The 21,379-nt window shown below is 38.9% G+C and overlaps 1 protein-coding gene across 4 annotated transcripts in view; it reads left to right on the forward strand.

Moving 5' to 3' along the window:
• Positions 1-21,379, forward strand: part of pcdh19 (protocadherin 19) — an 81,006-nt gene that overhangs the window by 26,703 nt on the left and 32,924 nt on the right. For 2 of the 4 annotated variants that reach the window (XM_028459526.1, XM_028459528.1), the window contains exons 3-4: positions 11,950-12,008; positions 15,064-15,248. In XM_028459526.1, coding sequence (XP_028315327.1) covers positions 11,950-12,008; positions 15,064-15,248 — 244 coding nt within the window. The remainder of the gene's footprint in view (positions 1-11,949; positions 12,009-15,063; positions 15,249-21,379) is intronic. The other 2 variants (XM_028459527.1, XM_028459530.1) reach the window with 1 other exon arrangement.

Consider the following 21,379-nt stretch of genomic DNA (forward strand, 5'->3'; position numbering starts at 1 on the left):
TAATACAAATTAAATTAAATGAAGTCACTGCAGCTAATCCCTGTGTGTTTCAGCTGCTGTTCTACCCCCCACCACACACACACACGCACACACACACCCTCTTACACACACATACAGCCATCCACCTCCTCCCAAGCGAACGAGTGGGTCAAGCCTGCTGCATCTGGACCCCTATCCACTGTCTCTGCTCTCAAGCTGCCAGGGTCCCAGCGTCTGACGTACAACAGCAGGCCCCCACAGACTTATTGCCCCATGACAACTGTGTGTGCCTGTGTCTAAGATTCACATTTTACACATTGTTTTTTTGGCATTTCTACTGATGATCTACAGTAAAGTGCGAAAAACCTTATATCCTCACGTCGCCTACAATGCATTAAGCAGCGTTATTGTTAGAGGAAATATTCCCCGACGTTGCGTAGGATGTTGTTTTGCTCTGTCCTTGCCCTAATGCCAGTCTGTCATGTTTCTGTTAACAAGCTGGATTTACAGATGCAATGGTGATGTGGAAGGAGCTAATACTCTGCTGTCAATCCCAGCTCTGACAGCTGTCTAAAAAAGGACGAGCCCAAATATTGGTGGCAGATGTGTTTCAGATGTGTGTCCAAGCACAACAAACAAATCCAACACACTATCAAGGTGTGTTAGTGTGTGTGTGGTGGTGTTGGTGGTGGTTTTACCAGTTGGAGAGGCTTTGTTGTGGCTCAAGCTTAAAGATCTATTAAACAAGAGGCCCCTTTCCATTATATACACTTTGGCACATAGCCCAACCATTCGCCCCTGATTTGTGAGACAAAGTGCAACCACTGCGTTTCAACAGCTGGTGCACACAGATATTATTTTCATGGAGTTGTGAAGGGTGGGAGGGTTTTTTTTTGGTGGTTTGAAGCTAGAAAGGCATGTAGTGTTGTGTTTGTGTCTGATCGAAGCATGCACATTTTGTGTGGGCATTACAAATTGGAGCACCTGCACACATGGCCTTTTGAAAAAAAAAAAAAAAAATCTCCACCATCCCTGCATCCAGCCAAACGTGCAGTGTAAACACCGCTTGTTTGAGCGAGTGGCCCGGGGTTGTTGGATTAATGAGCGCTGATGAAGTTCCACTTATATCCGAGGTGCTGCCTCCCTGTTTGCTGGAGTGGCTGTGATGTGGTAGTGTGTCTGGAGGCAGTGACTCATTCCCTTTACCCAGTGTCAGATTAAGGCATGTCAATAAACAGACCCACTCAATCCATCTCCGAGCGACTGCATCCGCTACACAGAGCTTCCCAGTCTGTAATGAGCTGCTGCAAATCTCCATCCACCTAAAATGTCTGAAAAGATGCCTTGTCACAGTGAGCAGGAGAATAAAGAGAGCGATGCAGACTACAGCAGTAACAATGCGACTAACATCCACCTTTAAGCTGCTAGAAAAAAATCATACCAAGCTTCATCATCTTTCAAACACATTTCTAATGTCCTCTACACATGTGCATTAACCCTTTTCTTATCTTTTGGGTCAATTTGACACCATTCAATGTTTATCATTTAAAAAAAAAAAAAAAAAAAAAATAGTAGTTTACTTTTTTCTTGCTCCATATTTCATGACTTTTCCTAATTTAAAGGGAACAATTGATGAAGCATGTAATTAGCATTATTATTTTTTTTAATGTGATGAACACATATTGCACACAGTGGTGTTCCTCTGTGGTTAATTCGACCCCAAGCTGTTTTAGCTGTGTCAAACTTGTTTGTCTTTGTCATCACTACAACCAATAGGGTTCACGCTCCTCCGCTCGTTATTGTTGTCAGTGAATTTGAGAAGATTTGGATGAAAACTATTCCAAAGATAAATTATTTGAAATTTAAAAGTTTAGGTCCAGGTTTCATTATCAATCAGTTATTTAAATGTTCAACAAATAAACAAAGTGCCTGACACAAAAACGTGGCCAACAATTTTCTGCAAATCATTTTCTGGAGGGCAAATGTTTTAGTAATATTTGAGGATAATAGGATTGTTAAGATAATCAAAATTAATTTCAAGTTTGCTGAATTCAGTACTGACTTATGCTGTTTGTTCAGCCACCGCTCTCATGTAAGCATTTAAGGGGGAATGTGTTTACATAATCCACAGTGTATCTGCGTATTTATTTTTAAAGCTCGACCCAGGGGAGATGAGAGAAAGCCTGTGGGAATATCTTGTGCTCTAATTTAAGGCCCCCTTCTCCCTCAACACATGGCTAATATAGGCCACGACCAAGAGGAGGAAAAATACTATCGAGAAATTCTCTTGGCAAAAAAAAAAACAAAAAAAAACCCTGGCTTTCTTCTCTCATGTGGTGCCATGCACAGATTAGCAGATTTTTAGGATGAGAGGAGTGAAGAAACCTTTCAGTTCGACACCCAAAATTAAAGCAAATCCCTCAACACCAGCCTCAAGGGGAAGTTCCTGCTATTGGAGTCTGATTGGGCTCTGCAGGCTTTTACAAAGTAAGTGGATTTTCTTGAAAGATGTGGCGGGGTTCGATTTTCGTTCAAAAAGAAAAACCACGACCATCCAAATGGCAAGTCGACTTTCATTTATTTTTCCAAAAATGGTGCCGGTGCTCAATATTTACAGTGGAACACAAATATTTACATCAAAAGAGAAAAAAAAAACACAACCTGGTCCCAGCTCTACTTCCAGCTGAGAGGCTTTCAGAAATGTCCAGGTACATTGCTCCCACATGTACCTCCAGAGAAAGACTGCCCTCTATGCAGCTTCCTACACTGCTTTTAACAGGTTAGCCCCTCCCATGGGTGTGGTTTAAATTAAACGAAAAACAATTATTAAGGAATACAAACAAAATCAATATTCACACCCTTTTCAATCAATGATAACTGATTTTCTAAAAAACAAATGCATTTTTCAAATCACATCCTAAATTAATCCCCATATAAATGCAAAAACAATTAAGACAAAATAACCCCTGATCACATGATCTCCCACCCTGCGCTACTGCCTTACATAATCCCTTAGTTAACTCCGCCCCGTTTTGTCCGTCAGCTGCTCAGAGACGTCATGTCACCGGTAAGAGTTTCCGTGTGTGTGTGTGAGAGAATGTGTGCACCCCTCCTTCGTACCAGGTTTTCTGGTTTCTTTGGGCCTCACGTAGGTTGACCTCTGCCTCCTCTCGGTACCTCGCCAGTCGCTTCCTCATCTCCAGCACAAACTGCAGGACGCCTCTGTCACGCTGCCTTGTGGATGGAGCCTCCCAACCTTTTTGCAGCAGATCCAATGGCCCTTGAACCTCCCAGCCATACAGCAGTTCAAATGGGGAGAAACCGGTGGACGCCTGCGGTACCTCCCTGTAGGCAAAAACGGAATTTTTTTCCCTCTGTCCTGTTTTTTTTTTTTTTTTTACAACCATGAGTCACAATCCCATTTAAATACTAACTTTTCCTGGAGACGGGAACAAATCCTGAGTGGAAGCGCGCCGTGCAGGTGCCGAGTGAAACCCTATCTAATCTCTAAAGCCTGGTTGATGCGTTAGACTGTCTGGTCTAAGTGGACATGGTAATACCATCCCAAAAGCTTTAAGAGCGCCAGCTTTGTTTTTATAGACAAAGGTAAAACAAAAACAGTGATCCAAGATGCCCCCAAAACTTCTTCAAACAAGTCGGGCCTGGGCATCAGAACCCAGTGCGACTTAAGCCTTTTAGCGTCAGCCGACTCTGCTGGAATGCAGACGTCTGCAGACGGGGTGGCTATTATTTAAAATCTTTTCATCACGCTGAAAAGAAGGGAAATAGCTTTGACGTTGAGCAGCTCATGAATAATGAATGCTGTTTCTATCAATGTATGTATAATTAATCACATCTCTACTAACTGGACTTCTGTGGAGCCTGTAGTCCTGAGTGACATGGAGACTTGTCTGGTCCATTGTCTCCGCTTTGGAATAAAGATGACTGCATGATGAGAGGTTTTTTTTTTCTTCTTGACTCACACGTGGAGCAAGCTGCAGTAGTCTTGGTGCCTTAACGCCCGTTTTCCTGATATTACACAAAGCAGGAGTGATTGTGTTGGTGTGAATGAACAAATATTGGTTTTATTTTCACACGGGAAAAGCAAAGAAAATAGGAAGGAAATACAAGTAGGAAGAGCTGTTGTGTTTAGGTATTTGTGTCATTGTGTTTTTCTTTTTTTTTTTTTTTAAGTAAAAGGCTGTTAATAGTTTGCTGAAACAATACTGACTCGTCATCAACACGTGTGGCCAGGCTCACTGATGACCTTATGATAGGCTTTCATTCATCCAGTCGCACAGATTGCACAAATGCACCAACCGCTGCCGAGTCTTTTAAAAACCCTTCCCTCCATGGAATCGCTCACTTTCAAAACATGATTGATTTCCAAATAGGCTTCTGGGTTTGGGGTGAATTGATGCCTGATGAAGTGAAATGATGCAGAGAATGTGGCAGGTTGTTTGTCACACATGTACCCCTGTGTCAAAATGTATTGTGTATAATGTTGAGTTTGCAGGAGAGCCAGTTGGTTTTATAGGATATTAAACTCTGTATTCATCATGGCAGGCCCTCTTTAAGCAGGCAGAAATAGAAAGTGTAATCTCATCCTAAACCATAGCTGCGCCTCAGGCACTCTTTCACCCTTTTTGCTGCTGATCCTCCCTTAGGGGCCCTGCCCTCTAAAGGAAGAGGGAAATCTATAATCTAGCAGATGGCAGACAGTCCATAAGATATTTTAGAATCAGAGAAAAAGGTGTGTCTGATGGTCATCGGGGCTAACGGGCAAAAGAGCTGACTGTAGGTAGGTTATTGCAAAATATCTGAAAACAAAAGCTGTTTTTGGAGTCGTAGACCTAGAGACGAGGACACTGGGGTACAGCATTAACAAATAATGTACTACACACTACACACTCAGTGAGTATATACTGTCTTCTATATACTATTAGAATGATTATGAAGATTAGGATGGACCGTTCCCACTGAAGTATACTTCCAAGTTTCCCAAGATGCATTTCAAACCTACAACGACAAAAACCTGAAGCACACTGTGGCTAAATATCTCTGTTCATTCTTAGCCTGCAGGCAAAACCACAATTGTCTCAGTTTTTTCTGAGCATGAGTGTCCGCTGGAATCCTATAAACCTTTGATTTACGTCCACTGACATTATTCTTCCTATTCTGGCACCCAAACACACAACAAGACGACATTCTAAAGCTGTATCATTACTAGCCTCCACGGTCTTTAGCCAGAGGCATTTCCTGTTTGCCTCCAGCCCGTTAAGGGGTCTATACATCCGAGTATTTGTTGCGTACTGATCTTTCCATACTATCTAATTGGAACGCACTACATACTCATACTTATGTGGTCAGACTTAGTATGAGTAGTACGTTAATATGTGATTTCGAGCTCGTCCATAGAGTCCAACCACTTGCTTTTGTGCAGAAATGTAAAGATAGACAATGTGTGTGTAAGGATGAGAACATATCAGGTGCTTATTTCTACTGTTGCAGTGTATTGGATGATAAAGTTAAACACTACACAGCCCTGGAGAATGACATGAGAGGCGAAGCAATTGTGGATGACCATATTTCATTTTCTTCTGTTTGGTTTTAACTCTTAATTCCATTTATTTTCAATGTCTACAGCCTTTACTGTAACTAAGCTGAGCTGGACAGCAGAGTGCATCCATCTTCCTGTGTAATTCCCATGGATTGCTTCCTTGTTATCTCCTCCTTTAGTAGTGTGATATCAATAACAAGACATTATGGGTACATTTCCTTCTAGAACAGAGAGGAGTCAATAAAACAAAACCAGACGCTCAACTTTAGACACTCAGTCGCAACATAAAGCATTCTGATGTGATGTGACAGCTCCAAAGGGCTCGGTGTAATTCTGTGGTTCTTTAGGTTTTAAATGTGGTTTAGTCAGTGTACTGAAACACAATGCGTTGATTGATGGTCTTAAACCAGTGGTTCCCAACATTTTTGATATCAAGAATTTCTGCCGAACCCAATTTTTCTTTTTTTTCTAGAACTAGTTTTTGATCATGTTTATATATTGTATTACAAATACAGAGTAGACAGAATTAGTGACAAGTTTTGGCCAGCTCAGATCTTTTTTTTAACTGCTTTTTATTTGAACTAAATTCATGTTCAGCAAAGTGAAAGTATGGAGCACAGTTGTTTAAGAATGGTGTTTTATTTGAAAAGGAATAAGATTTTTAAAAGCAGTAAATTATATATTCTAAAAATAACTACTAGACATTCAGGCGACCCCACATGGTGTCCCTAACCCAGTTTGAAAAACACTGCGTTTAACAGTTGTGTCCTTTTAGATTCTTGATGTGTAATAGGCGGATGCTAATTCCATAGGCAGCCACTTGATTTAAATGTTTTTTTGACAACATAACCCAACAGAATGCATAGTTAGTTTTCAGGGTTAATTGTTATAACTATAGACTCCAAAAGAACACTTTTGTGTAACATTGAATCTTTTAAAAATAGCTCTTTTTGATACGCCTATGTTGTTCAATTAAATTATCACCTTTTGAGTTCATAGCAGACATTTCCTCTATTTATGGTTTAATAATAGAAAGCAGTCCATAAATATATGTTAAACAAAAACAGAATGCAGTCATCAGCAATTTTTTTAATCAAACCTCAAGTCGTAAGTGCATGTCATTTTCCAGCTTTGGTCTTTAAATTCTGTTCTGTGCCGCATAGTCTGAAATAATGGATACAGTAAGGCAGCTAAGTGTCATTTTTTCTCTTTCACTATTTGCGTGACACCTGCTGAACCTGTTGGGTATTTACTGGTGTAACAACTGGTTGTCTTCACTCCTCCTGCCTCTCTACTCTTCTCCCGTGCTCCCCGTGCCCTCGCGCAATGAATACACTTGCATCCTGACTACAAAACCAATTGTTACACTGGGAGGAAGGCAAATCAAATCTTACAGCAGCGACTATGCGAGGAGATTGCTTTTCCTCTCGGCGGCAGTAAACCAAGTCCCATCGTCCCTTCCACCTTGGTTTTTATTCCTGAAAAGGAAGGAGAAAATGGTGAAAAGCTATTGCGCTGCAGCAGCTGGACCTTAAGTCACCCCCAAGGTCAAATCCTGCCAATTTGCTCCCATCTCTAGCTGCTCTACTCTCTTTCCACTCCCCCCTGACTCCCCCTATCAGTCAGCTGGAGACCCCCAGGGCCCACATTCCTGCCTCCAGATGAAACCGAGCAATAATTACGGGGATAGAGTGGCCCAGGCCGCCAAACTGGGGCCGCTCAAATCACAACAACACATTGTCCAACCTGATTAAATAGCCATTTGTGGCATCCTTGTGGCAGTTAAGCAGTCCTCATCCTCTTGCCTGAAATTTGACCTCCCAGCAAGATGTATGGACATGTCCTCTAATTTGAGGTCAGTCAGTAATGGTTGGTGAAGAGATGTCACATTTCTTTACATTAAGCGTGGGCTAATGCATTTGAAAGGCTCACAGGAGTGACTCAGTTAATTTGGTTAGCCCAGGGTGTCAAACTCATTTTAGGTAAGGATAAAAACAAAAATTAATCCCCCTCACTTTTTACAGAGGGTATCATTGTTGGAAACATATTGGTCCAGTTAGATTGATTGAATGGTAATCAAGCCAGTCATAGCCAGCCATTTGATGAAAGCCGCTGTTCCGAGATGGTGAACAAAGTTGTTAACAGTGATAAGCAAAGTGACCCGAACAAAAAAAACGAGTAACAAGTGGCAAAAAAATGGTAAAAAAGTGTCAAAAATGTGGCAAGAAATAATTGAAACGTGACTAAAATGGGCCAAAAAGGAAGCAGTTGTTATTTATTGAGCAAAGGTAGCTTATTTGGATGAAAAGTGACCAAAAAAATGGTTAAAGAATTGACAAAAAATGGATAAAGTGTCAAAAAAAAAACTTGCGAAAATAGAAAAAAATTTGGAAAAAGGGATATTTATTGAAAAAATAACATTCCGCTGCCATAGTTATTAATATTAGTTCAATTCACTTCAGAAATTCTTGGTTTTGTTTCCAATTTTGTACAACTGTTTGTGAAAAATCGCAAGATTTGTGGAAAATCGTAGTTCTTTCCACAATTTGCAATTAAAATTGCCTGCGTTCACTGTGATTTAAACAAAGGAAAAATGCAAGCCTCTAAAAATTGTGTGGAGTTGATGAATTTGAGATATCTACAACTTGATTATTAGGTATTTTTCCACAATAATTTATGTTTTCTGTCATTTTTACTTTCTCCTGCGGGCCGAATTTAGATGCTCTAAAGGGCCGGATTTAGCCCCCAGGCCCTTGAGTTTGACAACAAGTGTGTAAGCCCCTCAGTTGACAAGTGTTTATTTATTTCCACTGGTAATTGGATGAATTAGAAAAAGGTTACCCCAGTTTGTGAGTTTCTTTTTTTTGCTTCAGCTACTGCACACTGATGAGGGATCCATGTCAAAACCAGGAAAAAGAATCACATTATAAAATGACTTATTCCAGACAGGAAGCCTTTTCCTCCTCAGGCTGTGCTCCACACCAAAACAGTCCTTTCCAAAACAATTACAAACTGCAGCCAGAGAAACAGTCACAAGAATGCTGCACTGTGTCTTTTGAATAGGGTCTTATTTCTTCTTGTTTCTCACGCTTTGCATTCTGATTAGTCTGTGTGTGAGTGTTGCCAGCCTCTGAGCAGAACAGACACTTGATTTGTGTGCAGCGTGACCAAAGGCCAGCACAGGTGGTCGACAAGTGATCACATGAACATATTTGAACATATATCTGGAATTGCACTTCAAACAAATGCTCGTCATAGTAAAATACCTCATATTAAGGATGCTCTGATCCATTGAGAACCTGTCATGATCGGTACAACATACATCCGTTTGCACGAAAGATGTTTTACATACAAATGTCAAAACTGGTGTTTCAAATGCATAATGAAGTTGGAATCCCCAGGTGTGTAGATTTTACGGTTTTCTGGAGAAGACAGTAAATTTACAGTTTCCGGGTGTCGTGTAGTGTTGCTCGCTGTGATGGAAGGAAGGGTTCCTGCATGGTGCAGCAGAGCAGCACTGATTGTTACAGCGGCTGGAAGACCTTCCAGAGACATGAATGTGAGCTGCTCTGTCCAAGTGAGAGAATGACACATACAGTATATGGAGGTATAACTTTGTGGTTTTTGTTAAATGCAAAGAAAAGAAAGTGCTTAAAAAACATTATTTTGGCTTTAATATCAATGCCGCTTGTAGTAGATAATAGATCATGGGTGTCAAATATATTTTAGTTCAAGGGCCAAATACGGACCAGATTGCACTCAAGTGGGCTGCAAATTTTAGGAGAATTTCAACATTATTCTCTCCTATAAATGTATATAATTTTTATTTTATTTTATTTATTTATTCAGTTTATTTCCGACATGGTTACATTCACTTTTTTTTTTTTTTTTTTTTTTTTTTTTTCCTTTTTTGTACATGCCGAAAAGGAGACGAGAGAAGCAGTTTGCTTATCCGGGTCCCGTCCCCTGTTTTACCATCGCAAATTTACATGGGTTTACATGTCTCTCTGGTCAAACATTCTTCTGAACGTCCATCTGTAGTCAGTGTTGTCCTCTCTATCTTTGTTTGTGTTGGCCTTGTTCCCTGCCAGATGTTGTTAGCATTCCTCCAGTTCAAGAATTAAAGCTACAGACAAAGTACTGACCAATTTGGGAAAAATGTGTCACTAATTTTCATAAAAATGCAGAATTTTGAAAAAGAGATTTATTTTTTCAACACTATGCGATTAAAGATCACTGCCATCATGTGATACAAGCGTAGGAAAACTGCACCCTGTCAAATATTGTGGATATTCATTGAATTTATTTTTTGAAAGGGCTGAGATTTACAACTGAATTACTTGGTATTTTTACAGAATGATTCATGTTTTCTGGAATTTCAAATTTATCCTGTGGGGGCCAAATTTGAATGCTCCAAGGGCCAGATCTGGCCCCTGGGCCTTGAGTTTGACACGTGTAATTGATAGAGATCTAAACCTGATTATTTAGTGAATATTAAATGTAGCTTGGGTGTTGTAGTTTTCATTTAGCTTTATTTATTTGAATGTGATAAACAAACACAGAAAAAGAAAAAAAAATTGCCATATCATGTTACTTTGCAATCTTTTGATGTTAAAATGTGGTATGCAATGTGTCTGGACTTGTTCTTACAAATATAAGTTTTCTAGTGCGAATATAAAGTCGTAATTTTAACTTTATCAGTAATCTGTGATCAGTATATCGGCTTGTTACAACTTTAAGTGATGGTTAATCTTTTATCGGCCCTTGAAATCCTGATAACAAAATTCAAATTTCTTGTTTAATAAATAGAAATCTCTATGATATGAGTGAAAGTTTAATAAGGACATTCCAGCCTTGACAAACAAATGCATTACATCATAACTAAACGGTGCCCTCTATTTGTTCTCATTGGGTCAGTGTTTCCCTTCAAGTTGCACCTTAATGATTACAGCTTGACTGGAGAACAGAAGAGAATAAAAGCGAATTTCCTAAGGAAACAGAAACTAAATAGACAGCATCATATTAGCTGTGCTTGGGTTATAATTGCATAATGTATCAGTCATCTGAAGCAGGGAGAAAATAGCATCAGTGCTTGGTTTGGTCACATTAACAATCTCTTACATTTTCATTGGCTGCAAACAGTCATCTGAGCTATTTGCCTAAAGTAAACAGCACACGCTTGCTTTTGCACCTCTTTTATTTATTCACGTAAATTTCACTTCATTTCAATTTAAAAGGATTGGACTAATGTTTGACATTTCTTTTGCTTTTTATCTCTGTGAGTTTGATTTCTGTTTAGACTCTGGAAAAAAAAAAAACGTTAAAATATTCAACCTGAATCGGCAAGAGTCCAATGATTTCACTTTCTGTGTAAATAAACTGCTTCAATGTGTATTTATTTTGATAGACTAGCTCTCCAGTTTATCATCACCCTCTTTTACCATCCGGATAGAGTTGTTTTTTTTTCCCACCAGAGTTTTTAAAGGTTGCTGTGGACTCTCTCTGGGAGTCTCCCAGTCTTAATCAGGATACAGTATCTGTGGAATTTTAAGCCAAGGCTCTGTTTTCTTTCCACAGAAAAAAACACCTGCATCTTATCAAAGTTTTGTCGAAAAGATCACATCCTGGTTTTCATACAGGGGGATGAGAAAAGTCCTCAGGACAAGTCCAGATATCACATGACCCGCTGACATATTGAGTGCGAGGATATACTGGGCAGATGTAGGAGGAGGATTACCTGCTCAGCATCTCCTTTCTCTTCTTTTCCTCTTGCTAAATTAAATGTTCCACAAATGAAAGATCCCTTTGAACTTTGTTCTTTAATGTGGGTCAGAGATCTATCGCGTGCATATTTTTCAAAGCCTTTTTATCTACTATTATTGCAGAGTTAAGATGCCCCTGGTACAATTCAAATTTCTTCAACGTCTCCTATAGTTATTAATTCAATATTTCTACGTTAATGTTCTCCTTCAAATATGGTAAAAGCAAAGTGTTCAAAGAAGAAACTTTCCGACTTCTTCTCTGTCTGCGTGCTACCGTAGTCTGTCTTCTTTAATGACTCCATTTTAAAGACAGTGGGCTGTATGAAGGAGGAGGATGAGGCTGTGCTCACTGCAGCACTTTGGCCACATCGACACTCCTAGTCAGCCTCTGTGTGTGTTGTGTGGTGTGTGTGTGTGGTGTGTGCGTGTGTGTGTGTGTGTGTGCTTTGAAAAGCAATAGTGCTCAGCCCTTTGAAAGCCTCGGCTGCACACCGGGGCCTTTGTGTAAAATAACATTTCTACTGAAAGCCAATTACTGCTAACATTATTTTGGTTACCTCTATTATTAAAAGTTCCTCTCTCTCTCTTGCCCCCCCCATCATCCCCATCCCCCACCCCCTCCATCCCCTGCTCTTTACTCTCTTACAGACGGAGAATTACTCCATTGACTCCAGTTACGTGAACAGCAGAGCCCACCTCATTAAAAGGTATGTCTTGATTAGGAATTGTTACCGGCACCTCATTACCATTCTTATCTGTAATTGTTTTATCTAATGAGTGCACAGCTTATAGTTGCAGTGGTTTGCATGTGTACCTGCATGTTCTGCAGTCGAGGTAATTGCAAAGAGAGGATAAGAAGGTTTAGGGATAAACAGCATTACTCTATAATGTATTTATCAACACTAAAAGGGTCTGGTTATTAAGCAGCACAGCCAAAACAGAATCTGCAAAGAAATGTTTCTTTATTTACCGATAACAGTATTAGACTTCGGTAACGGGGCTCATTACAGTGAGTGTTGTTTAGATTATAGTGTATTTCATCTTAAAAAAAGCAACTGCTTTATGAAGACGTTTTTATTATTCAGTAGATTCCAGTGGAGTTGGAAGATATTAGCATTTTCCCTCATGTGGAATCAAACACTAATTATTTTTTTATTGTGAATTGGAATCAGTCAATGTGTGGCAGAGTATTTACAGTTATAGTGTTAAAGGGTTTTCATAATCCAATCAGAAACTTATGTGATCAGTTGTCTTATGCATTGATCACATTAAATCTTTATATACTTTGGTCGACTATATCTGTAACAGTTAGATCAGTGTTCTCAAATGGGGGTACTTCAGAGAGAGAGAGAGAATGAACAAACAAAGGGTCACTTTTAGTCTCACCCCAGACGTGAGATGACCAAAAATGATAAAACTTTAAATACATTATTCAGGAGGCACTAAATCAGTGTTTTTCAACTTTGGGGTTGGGATCCTATGTGGGGTCGCCTGGAGTTTAAATGGAGTCACCTGAAATTTCTGAAAAATTTTAATGGATTTTATTAAATTTTTAAATTATTATTCTTTTTTTTTTAACTAAAACAACACACAATCCTAAACAACTGTATTTCTATCTTTCACTTTGTGAAATATAAATCTAGTCCAGCTAAAATGCAGTTAAAAAAAAAAAAAAAAAAAAAAAAAAAATATATATATATATATATATATATATATATATATGACTTTAAATATGATCAAAAATGAATAATGTCTTTGGGGTCGCCAGAAATTCTTGATATCAAAATGGGGTCACAATCCAAAAAAAAGCTTTGGAATAGTGTTTCTTTCCACATATTTACTAGATGAGATTGTTTCAAATGTGTTATCACTCGTTCATTGCTTCATTATGCTCTATAGTTGTTTTTTAAATAGTTTTCTATGCAAAATGTTGTTGCTGGACAAAGGGGGGTACTTGGATTCAGGAATAAGAGAAAGGGGGTTCTTGAGCCAAAAACGTTTGAGAACTACTGAATTAGATAACGATAACTGAAATAGTCCTGATGACTACATTTTGACTAAAACTAAGTTACATTTTAGCCAAGACTACTGTATGGCTAAAACTTAATTGAAATTTGCATCCAGTAATGCCACATAAGCGGAAGTTCCTTTTTTTTTTTAATCTTGCTCTCTCCTGTTTGAGGCTATCCCTGCCTTTTGAAAAGGCATTAAGGAAACCCCCTCCACAAAAAAGATTCCTGGCATTAATGTAAACACAGAGCATTCATGTGTGGGCCTCAGCAGTGCTACCATGAAATCCCCTCTGGAGCCAGTGAGCCTTAGGTCTGGGACAGGTGCAATTATAGTGATAACATCAGAGAGTCAGCATTACCTCCCCTGCAGTACTGCCTCTCTCTCCCAGGCTGGAGAATGTAGAGTTTAGGCTAAAGAATGCACTACCTTGTACTGCCCTTCACTTTTTTATTTTTTTTTATTTTTTTAGTTTCCACAGTTATTGTAATGCTTCTTTGTCTACCTTCACCCCTCTCCTTCCTAATCCCTCCCTACTCTCATGTAATCCAATTGATATCTGTGTTCTCCTCTCCTGCATGAACACATGTTCATATACTTAGCTCATTTAGCGTTGTTTGTAAAGGGGAGTTGGTTCCAGTGGGATGAAACTCAAATGAAGGGAAATCACGCTGTTAGTGTGCAGCTGTTGATTGTGCTTACACATCCCACCCGCTTTATTGACTGTGAGCCCCAAACAAGACAGATGCTCGGTTTGTATGCTTCCAGCATTTCCCTCCATCCGTCTTTCTTCCAGGAATTCCTGATTACTGCAGTATTTGTTTGCTTGTCGAGTGAGTGATGAGTGTCCTTCTTTTTGTCCAGTGTGCTGGATCCAAAAACCTCCCATAGATGCAGTAACGTTAAAAACTTTGTGAGAAGACTTTCATCAGGGCCAAATTTATTACCGTACCCTGTAACTGTAACAGTAGCTGTGTTTCCATTACCCTTGAAAATGCGCAAGATCTAAATAGTGCAATAAAAACTGGTAATTGGAAGACTTGAATTTAAAAATAAAAAAACACACAAATATTGCTAAAACATTTTATACGCTTTCATGAGGGGGAATTTCAGACGTTTTGATATTGAAATGTGTCGCAATTGTGCTAGGGAAACACTTTTTCAGCAAACACACATCATAGAACGTGACGTAGATGGTCACATGACCACTTCTCTGAGAGAAAACATGGCGCGGTAGGTGTAGACAGAAGAGGAGACCGGGACATTTCTTAGCATTATACTTACACACTCTTACTGCCACATTAGACGTGAAACAACAAAGGAATACAGAGTGTCATATGGAGGTTTGGAACGTCCCTCTTCCTGCAGTTAAGTCGTGCAGGATGAGATTTCACCGGAGTTACGAGGCTCCTGTCCAAAACAACCTTCAATAGAAATACATTCAAAGCACAATTATATTTTGTCGACATTTAGAAATATTGCTTTTATTTTGCAAAAATATGCAATGTAAACCCAGCTACAGACGTGTTATCGAGTCTTTGATCTCCTGTAATGTGTGCTTAAAGCGAAATAAATGACTGCTCATCTGTAACGAATTGATGAAAAAGGACCGTGTTAAAGGCCAAAAACATCAAGAGAAAGAAAGGGAGAGACAGCCAGCTCGTCTCAAACCATTACAGACTTAGAGATCTTAGAAGACTATAAGAGAAGGTGACGTGACAGTAAATTAACGTTTCCCTTTTCCTCCTCCTGGCCCCCATGTAGCACGTCGACATTCAAAGACCTGGAGGGGAACAGTCTGAAGGACAGCGGCCATGAGGAGAGTGACCAGACCGACAGTGAACATGATGTCCAGAGAGGACACTACGTGGACACGGCTGTCAATGATGTGCTCAACATGACGGTCCCCCCCAATGTTTGCCAGCTGCCAGACCAAGGTAAGGAAATGTGCTGGTGTTTGACGGATGGCAACAACTCTCTCCCAGTTTCAAGATATGGACTGCATTCACGTATTGCTCTTGAGAGTCTTTTTGTGCCGCCAGAGCAGCTTTTAAGATGCATTAGACACCATCAGAGGTATCAGAGGTGCAAGTATGAATAAAATCAGTTTGTTTTTTGGTCTTTGATGTCTTGCTCGTGCGGCTAATGTGAGGGATCTCTGACAACTACGGCTACTCTTTGATCTAGGCTTAGGCAACAGTATTGACTGATAGTCGCCATGTCTGCTCTTGAAGACAGGCCGACTTCAGATGTGTTTGACTGGCAGCAATTAAGCTCAGGAAGCTAGAAGGTGAAAACGTACATACTGTATCTCCATATCTCCATATGCTCTCATTCATTATTCATGGGGATCATTTAGCAAGGAAGTAATGTTGATGTTTCATTCCTGATTCATTGTTTAAAGAGTCGTATGCTTGGTTGGCAGAAGTCAGCGTATAGGTTATATTTTGTTCTTAACCACTGTCAGTCAGATTGGAGAGTAAAGCTAAGTACCCACTTACAGCCATAGTATGAAGAATTGTGAGACTTGTATAGAAACAACAACGTCCCTTACCGCTATCCTACATAGTGACAAATTTAGGGATCTTATCTCGTGTTATTAAAGAATTTTCTGATGTTTTAAACTGAACGCACATCGACTTCGGGCAGCCAATAGTAACACCCCAAAACAGCTCATGGAGCACTCTGTTTTTATAAAAATCTCTGATTGGCTGAAAGACCGCGTCATGCTCCTATGTTTCCAAACCTCATCTATAGAGCCAAGAGAACATGTAAAAGTGCACTGTCCTTTCATAACACTTTTAATTACAATATGCTCAAAGGTGATGATGGATTTTTGACAAAATGAAGCCAAAAAAAAAACTTACATCCTGCAGCTTTAGAGATAGTCGGCCTGTTTTTATCCCGATTTCACCCCTTTCCAACCAAAGATGGCAAACGCCAGATTACATTATGTCTTATAAGACTATCCTATAAGATTATCCTGTGGTCTGGGGTGTATTAAGAGTGAATTTGTATATATTTTTATTTTATAGCTTATTTTGGATTAAAATACTTATTTTTCTCAGAACAGCATGAAAAGTTCAGTTAGATGGATTTCTGAGTGCGTCCTAACCCAGACCTTCCTCTAAACAAGCCACACTATAGAACTCACTCACATGCTGTCTCTTAGAGGAGAAAGGGCCAAAAGTGGCACATGTTTTGCAGCTGGTTGTTAAAAAATGCATCTGTGTGGCATTTTTCACCAACAAATTTAACCCACATTTGGTTTTCCGGTAAGACTTTGTTGGGTTGAAAATATCGAGATTCATATTGTAAATCGCCATTTTGAGAAAAAATATTGAGATATGAATTTTGGTTCATATCGCCAAACCCTATGAACAAGTTTAATATTTACGACCAAAACTCCTCGTACGTGTGTGGAAAGCGAACGACTCTCGACTTATGACCTCGTGATTTGTGACGTGGAACGGAGTCCAGCGACAACATATCCAAGTATCTCAAACATGGCTTACCACTATACAATTACATTTATTTTCCGACTTTACCGAATCGGAGCTCTGACTTCAGGTGGTGTTCCACGTTGCTTCGAATGCATCATTAGGTCACGTTGTTAGATCTTGTTTGATCGTGTGAGATTTCTGTCTTGTAGGCAGTTTGGTGGTTGGACAGAGTTGTTATGTGTTTTGTGTGTTTTTTCGAGGACTGATAAAATTAGGGATGTCCCGATACGATTTTTTTTTTTTTTTTTTTTTTTTTTTTTTACTTCCGATACAATACCGATATTGCAGCCTTGAATATTGGTTGATACCAATATTGATCCGATACGACATCAGCCCGAATCATACATACTTTTATTACTTGTTTGTAGTGTGGAATGTTAGAAATGGCTTGATCAAGTGATGTTACGCAAGCAGAGAACAATAGTCAGCAACAGTAGGTATGAGAAAAACTGACCCATTTATTATTAATCAATTGCTTACATAAATTGTAACTTTCAACATAATATCTACAGTGTTCTACAATTGAATAAATGTAATATATGTCAGATATTTTAGATGCAGTCCGATAAAATACGATATTCATTTTCTGGCTGATATCGGACCAATATCCTATTTCAATATCGGATCGGGACACCCCTAGTTACAAATGAAATATATCTTTAGTGTTACAAATGTGTAGCCTGCTATAGTCAGTGTGTAAAAAGCAGAATGAGGTAAACTGGGGCAGACTTTCTATATGCACCTGGTATATTGATGTAGGCCAGAGGAAACACCCTATGCCAGGTGTGTTGGTAAACTGGGGACGGGATGTGTGTGAAAACAGAAAAACATTTTACGATCATTCATTTAAAGTAAAAGGGTAAACTCTGGTCGCTTCGCTCTGCTTTCACAGACATTCCTTTTTGTATCTGAACTGTACATTCGCTCTGTGCCAGATTTAGTTTTCTTCCCTCAGTTAAAGTCGACACAGTTTTTGGTCGCTTTTTTACACTAACACTAACACTGCCCTAGTAAGGCTGTCTACTTTCTCACCACTGCTGCTTTTTATGGAAAATAGATTTTAATGAGCGTGAGATAACAAAAAGAAACTGTACTTTGTTAAAAAAAAAAAAAAAATGCACACAAGGATGAATTTTTAATTTATTTGTCTATTTTTATCCATGGACTGTGAAGTGTGTGGGTGTGGTTGAAATAGCACGGTTACTAAATACGCGTAGGCTTTTTCTTCATATACTGTAGTTAACTACCCGGATGCATTTGGATGTAGATGTTGTTTGACTGGGGAATAATAACATCAGACAACCAACATTTTTAAGTTAATCAACAATGGTGTCTACAAATGGATCGGACCCGTATGATTGGAGGCTCACATTAATGGCTTACCTGACAAATAAATATAGGCGTCTATAGAGTTGAGAAGAAATGCAGCCATTAGTGTAAACTCGCACTGAGTGTTTCCTCAGCAGTGTCAAACCATAATAAACAATGAAAAGTGAATTTGCTGACTATGGTTGCAAACTGTAATTACACAACCTGCAAGAAATCCTATTCTTCTAGAAAAAAAACTGTCTGCTGACAGGTCCTCTAGTAGGGAGATCTCATTATTGGAGACAATTAGAAATGATGTACATGAGGAATATTACAAGTGGGGAGAGCTCTGTGAGGCAGTTCTTTTTTCATTAACACGACCGATTGATGGTATCTGTTTCAGTGAAATGGATGTGTGCTCCATGAATGTGTAATGCAACACCACGCTACTGCTAAACAGAAGAAGAAGCTTTTTTTTTTTTTTTTTTTTTTTTTTTTAAACAGGCCCTGGTCGTTCTTTTGAGCAGAACAAATACGTGATAGCAAAGAATGTGTTTAGCATTTATATGGTGTTACAGCTGCAGACTCACTTTGATCTTTGATTTTCCTCAATAAGGAAAATAAAGACGGTGAAAGTTATTTGGCTGTTTTAAGTGAAATAATGAGATAATGAGAAATTTGTCATACTTAATAAAAAGACTGACCAATGATGACATGGCATGACATTACAAAGGAAATTACACAACTACTGTTGGTTTAATGCAGTGTTTTTCAACCTTGGGGTCGGAACCCCATGTGATTCGCCTGGAGTTTAAAAGACTGATAAAAAAAACAAAACTTTTTTTGTTATTATTTAAAAAATAAAACAACACACAATCTTAAATAACTGTATTATAAACTTTCACTTTGTCCAATATAAATAACAATAATAAAGTGCAGGATATAAATATCTGAGCTGGCACAACTTGTTTAATAATACTATCAACTCTGTAATTGTAATACACGAAATAAACTTGATCAAAAACTAATTCTAGAAGAAAAAAACAATGTCTTTAGGGTCGCCAGAAAATTCTTGATATCAAAATGGGATCACGATCCAAAAAAGGTTGGATTAAAATGAATTACCCGACTGATGAAGTAAGAGTACAATTAAGTAGAATCAAACGTTACTTTTCATGATCAAAAGTTAAAAAAAAAAAACACCAAACAAAAACAACAAAACAATATTTAGGAAATTAAAAGAAATACCATTTTGTAACAGAAGTTATATTATTTGTTTTTGTTTTTTTTTTTTCTTTTTATAGTCCCAAATGACAACATGGCATGACATTACAAAATAATTATTAAAACAACTGTTGGTTTATTTCAATGTCCATTTGATTAGTACACAATATGAATTCTATAACTTTCTGAGAAATTTACTGAACTAATTTTTTGTTGAAGTATATCTTTTTTTAGACATTATCGAAACAAAGCAATTAATAGTTTAGGAAACTTTTAATTTAAAGGTCTCATATCACGCTATTTTTCAACCCATCTCCATTTGTTCCTAAGAACCCCAAAAACATAGTATTTGAGGTTTATTTTCCCAAACTCGCCTGTTTTCAAGAGTTTCAGCCTCTGAAGAGTGACTTTCTAAGCAACTCTAAACAAACAGGCTGATTTGTGGCCTACATATGCATATTCCATGAGTGGGCGTGTCTATAGACGGGATACTGACTTTCTCCTCCCCCCGCACGGTGACGTAGGGCCAGAGGACGGCCCCCCCTCCCTGCCACCCACTCCATAATTGAGCTCATGCAGCTTTATAAACATGACACAGAGCGTGGGGGAGGGGCGTTCACCGGTACATACATAGACTGTAGAAAATACAAACGTAGCACTGCGCGAAGGACGCTAACATGCTTACGGCAGAGAGCTTCCTGGAGGCGCGGCTTCTCCAGCTCAGTGCCGCGTCAAATTCGTCATCAAAGTGGGAATGCGTCATCAATATGGAGCTAAGTGTTTGGCTCACCCTGCAGTAAGAAAAGAAGCAAATCACCCTCTAACTAACGATTGAGGGAATCAATGAAAAAAACACTTTGGGCATGTATATGAAGCCTAAATAGCACTTTATGATGTTTAAAGCACAGAAAAGTCTATTTAGTATAACATGGGCCTTTAAAATGAAATAAATATAATATAATCCAACATTACTTTTGGTGATTTAAAAGTTTAAAAAAAAAAAACACCCAACAAAACAATTAATTAGGAAATAAAAAGAAATAGCTGGTGTGACAGGGGTTACAGTTATTGTTTTTTCCTTTTATTACGTCAGTCCCAACAGACAGTAGGCTCTCTGTGGTGTCTTTGTTGAGTGTATGATGACATTTTCCTGAAGCAAATAGCCATGTTAACTAAACAGCCCCCCCACTGTGATGTGCTTTTGGACTAACTGCAGTCTACAGTCAGTGTGCTTCTCATGCCAGCTAAAGCAGAAATAAGTTGAGAGACTGCAATTGCCAAAGGACAGACAGCACAAATAAGGGTGAGGAGAGAAAAGCCTTGTTTTGCCAGAGGTGTGTGTTGTGTGTGTGTGTGTGTGTGTGTGTGTGTGTGTGTGTGTGTGTGTGTGTGTGTGTGTGTGTTTTTATTGCTCTGTTTTGTTGTGTTCATAAATGCTGAGAACAAGAAGCTTTGAAGGCAAAGGGAGGAAGGGTTTTAACTCTTGGGTTTCCACAATGCAAATGTTTGCCATTCCCGGTGCCATGTGAAGTTGTTGTTTGCCCAGGAGAGTCCGCCGTTACCTTCTCACAAAGACCCAGCACCCCCGTCAATGCGTTGGCTTTCATGTGGGGATTCATTTGTGAGCGAAATCCAGCTGTTGACTAACTCAGCATTGTTTAGGCTGCCGGCATTCTTCCCGTCTGAACCAATTTAGGAGTTTGATATTCAGCTCTTGTCCATCAGTTTTGCTTTTTTTTTTTCCTTCTTCTTCATTGATGTTGTTTTAAACAAGGCCATTGATTATTCCTTCACCCGCACCAAGAAGGTAACTTTTAATAAAGTGCTTGTGAGAAGCTTTTATACTTAAGCCGGGGTGAATACCTCTTTGTTGAGATTCTAAAATGACATGTGCAATCTTTTTTGAGAACCTGGCCTTAAATATTCTCACACAGTGGATTATATTTGGAAGCCTCAAGAACAAATGACATTAAATCTTTTGAAATCTATTAAAAGACTCTCTTTAGCATTGCAATAGCACATTTGTATCTGCT

Source organism: Gouania willdenowi, chromosome 10 (genome assembly GCF_900634775.1).
Source record: "Gouania willdenowi chromosome 10, fGouWil2.1, whole genome shotgun sequence".
Lineage (NCBI taxonomy): Eukaryota > Metazoa > Chordata > Actinopteri > Blenniiformes > Gobiesocidae > Gouania > Gouania willdenowi.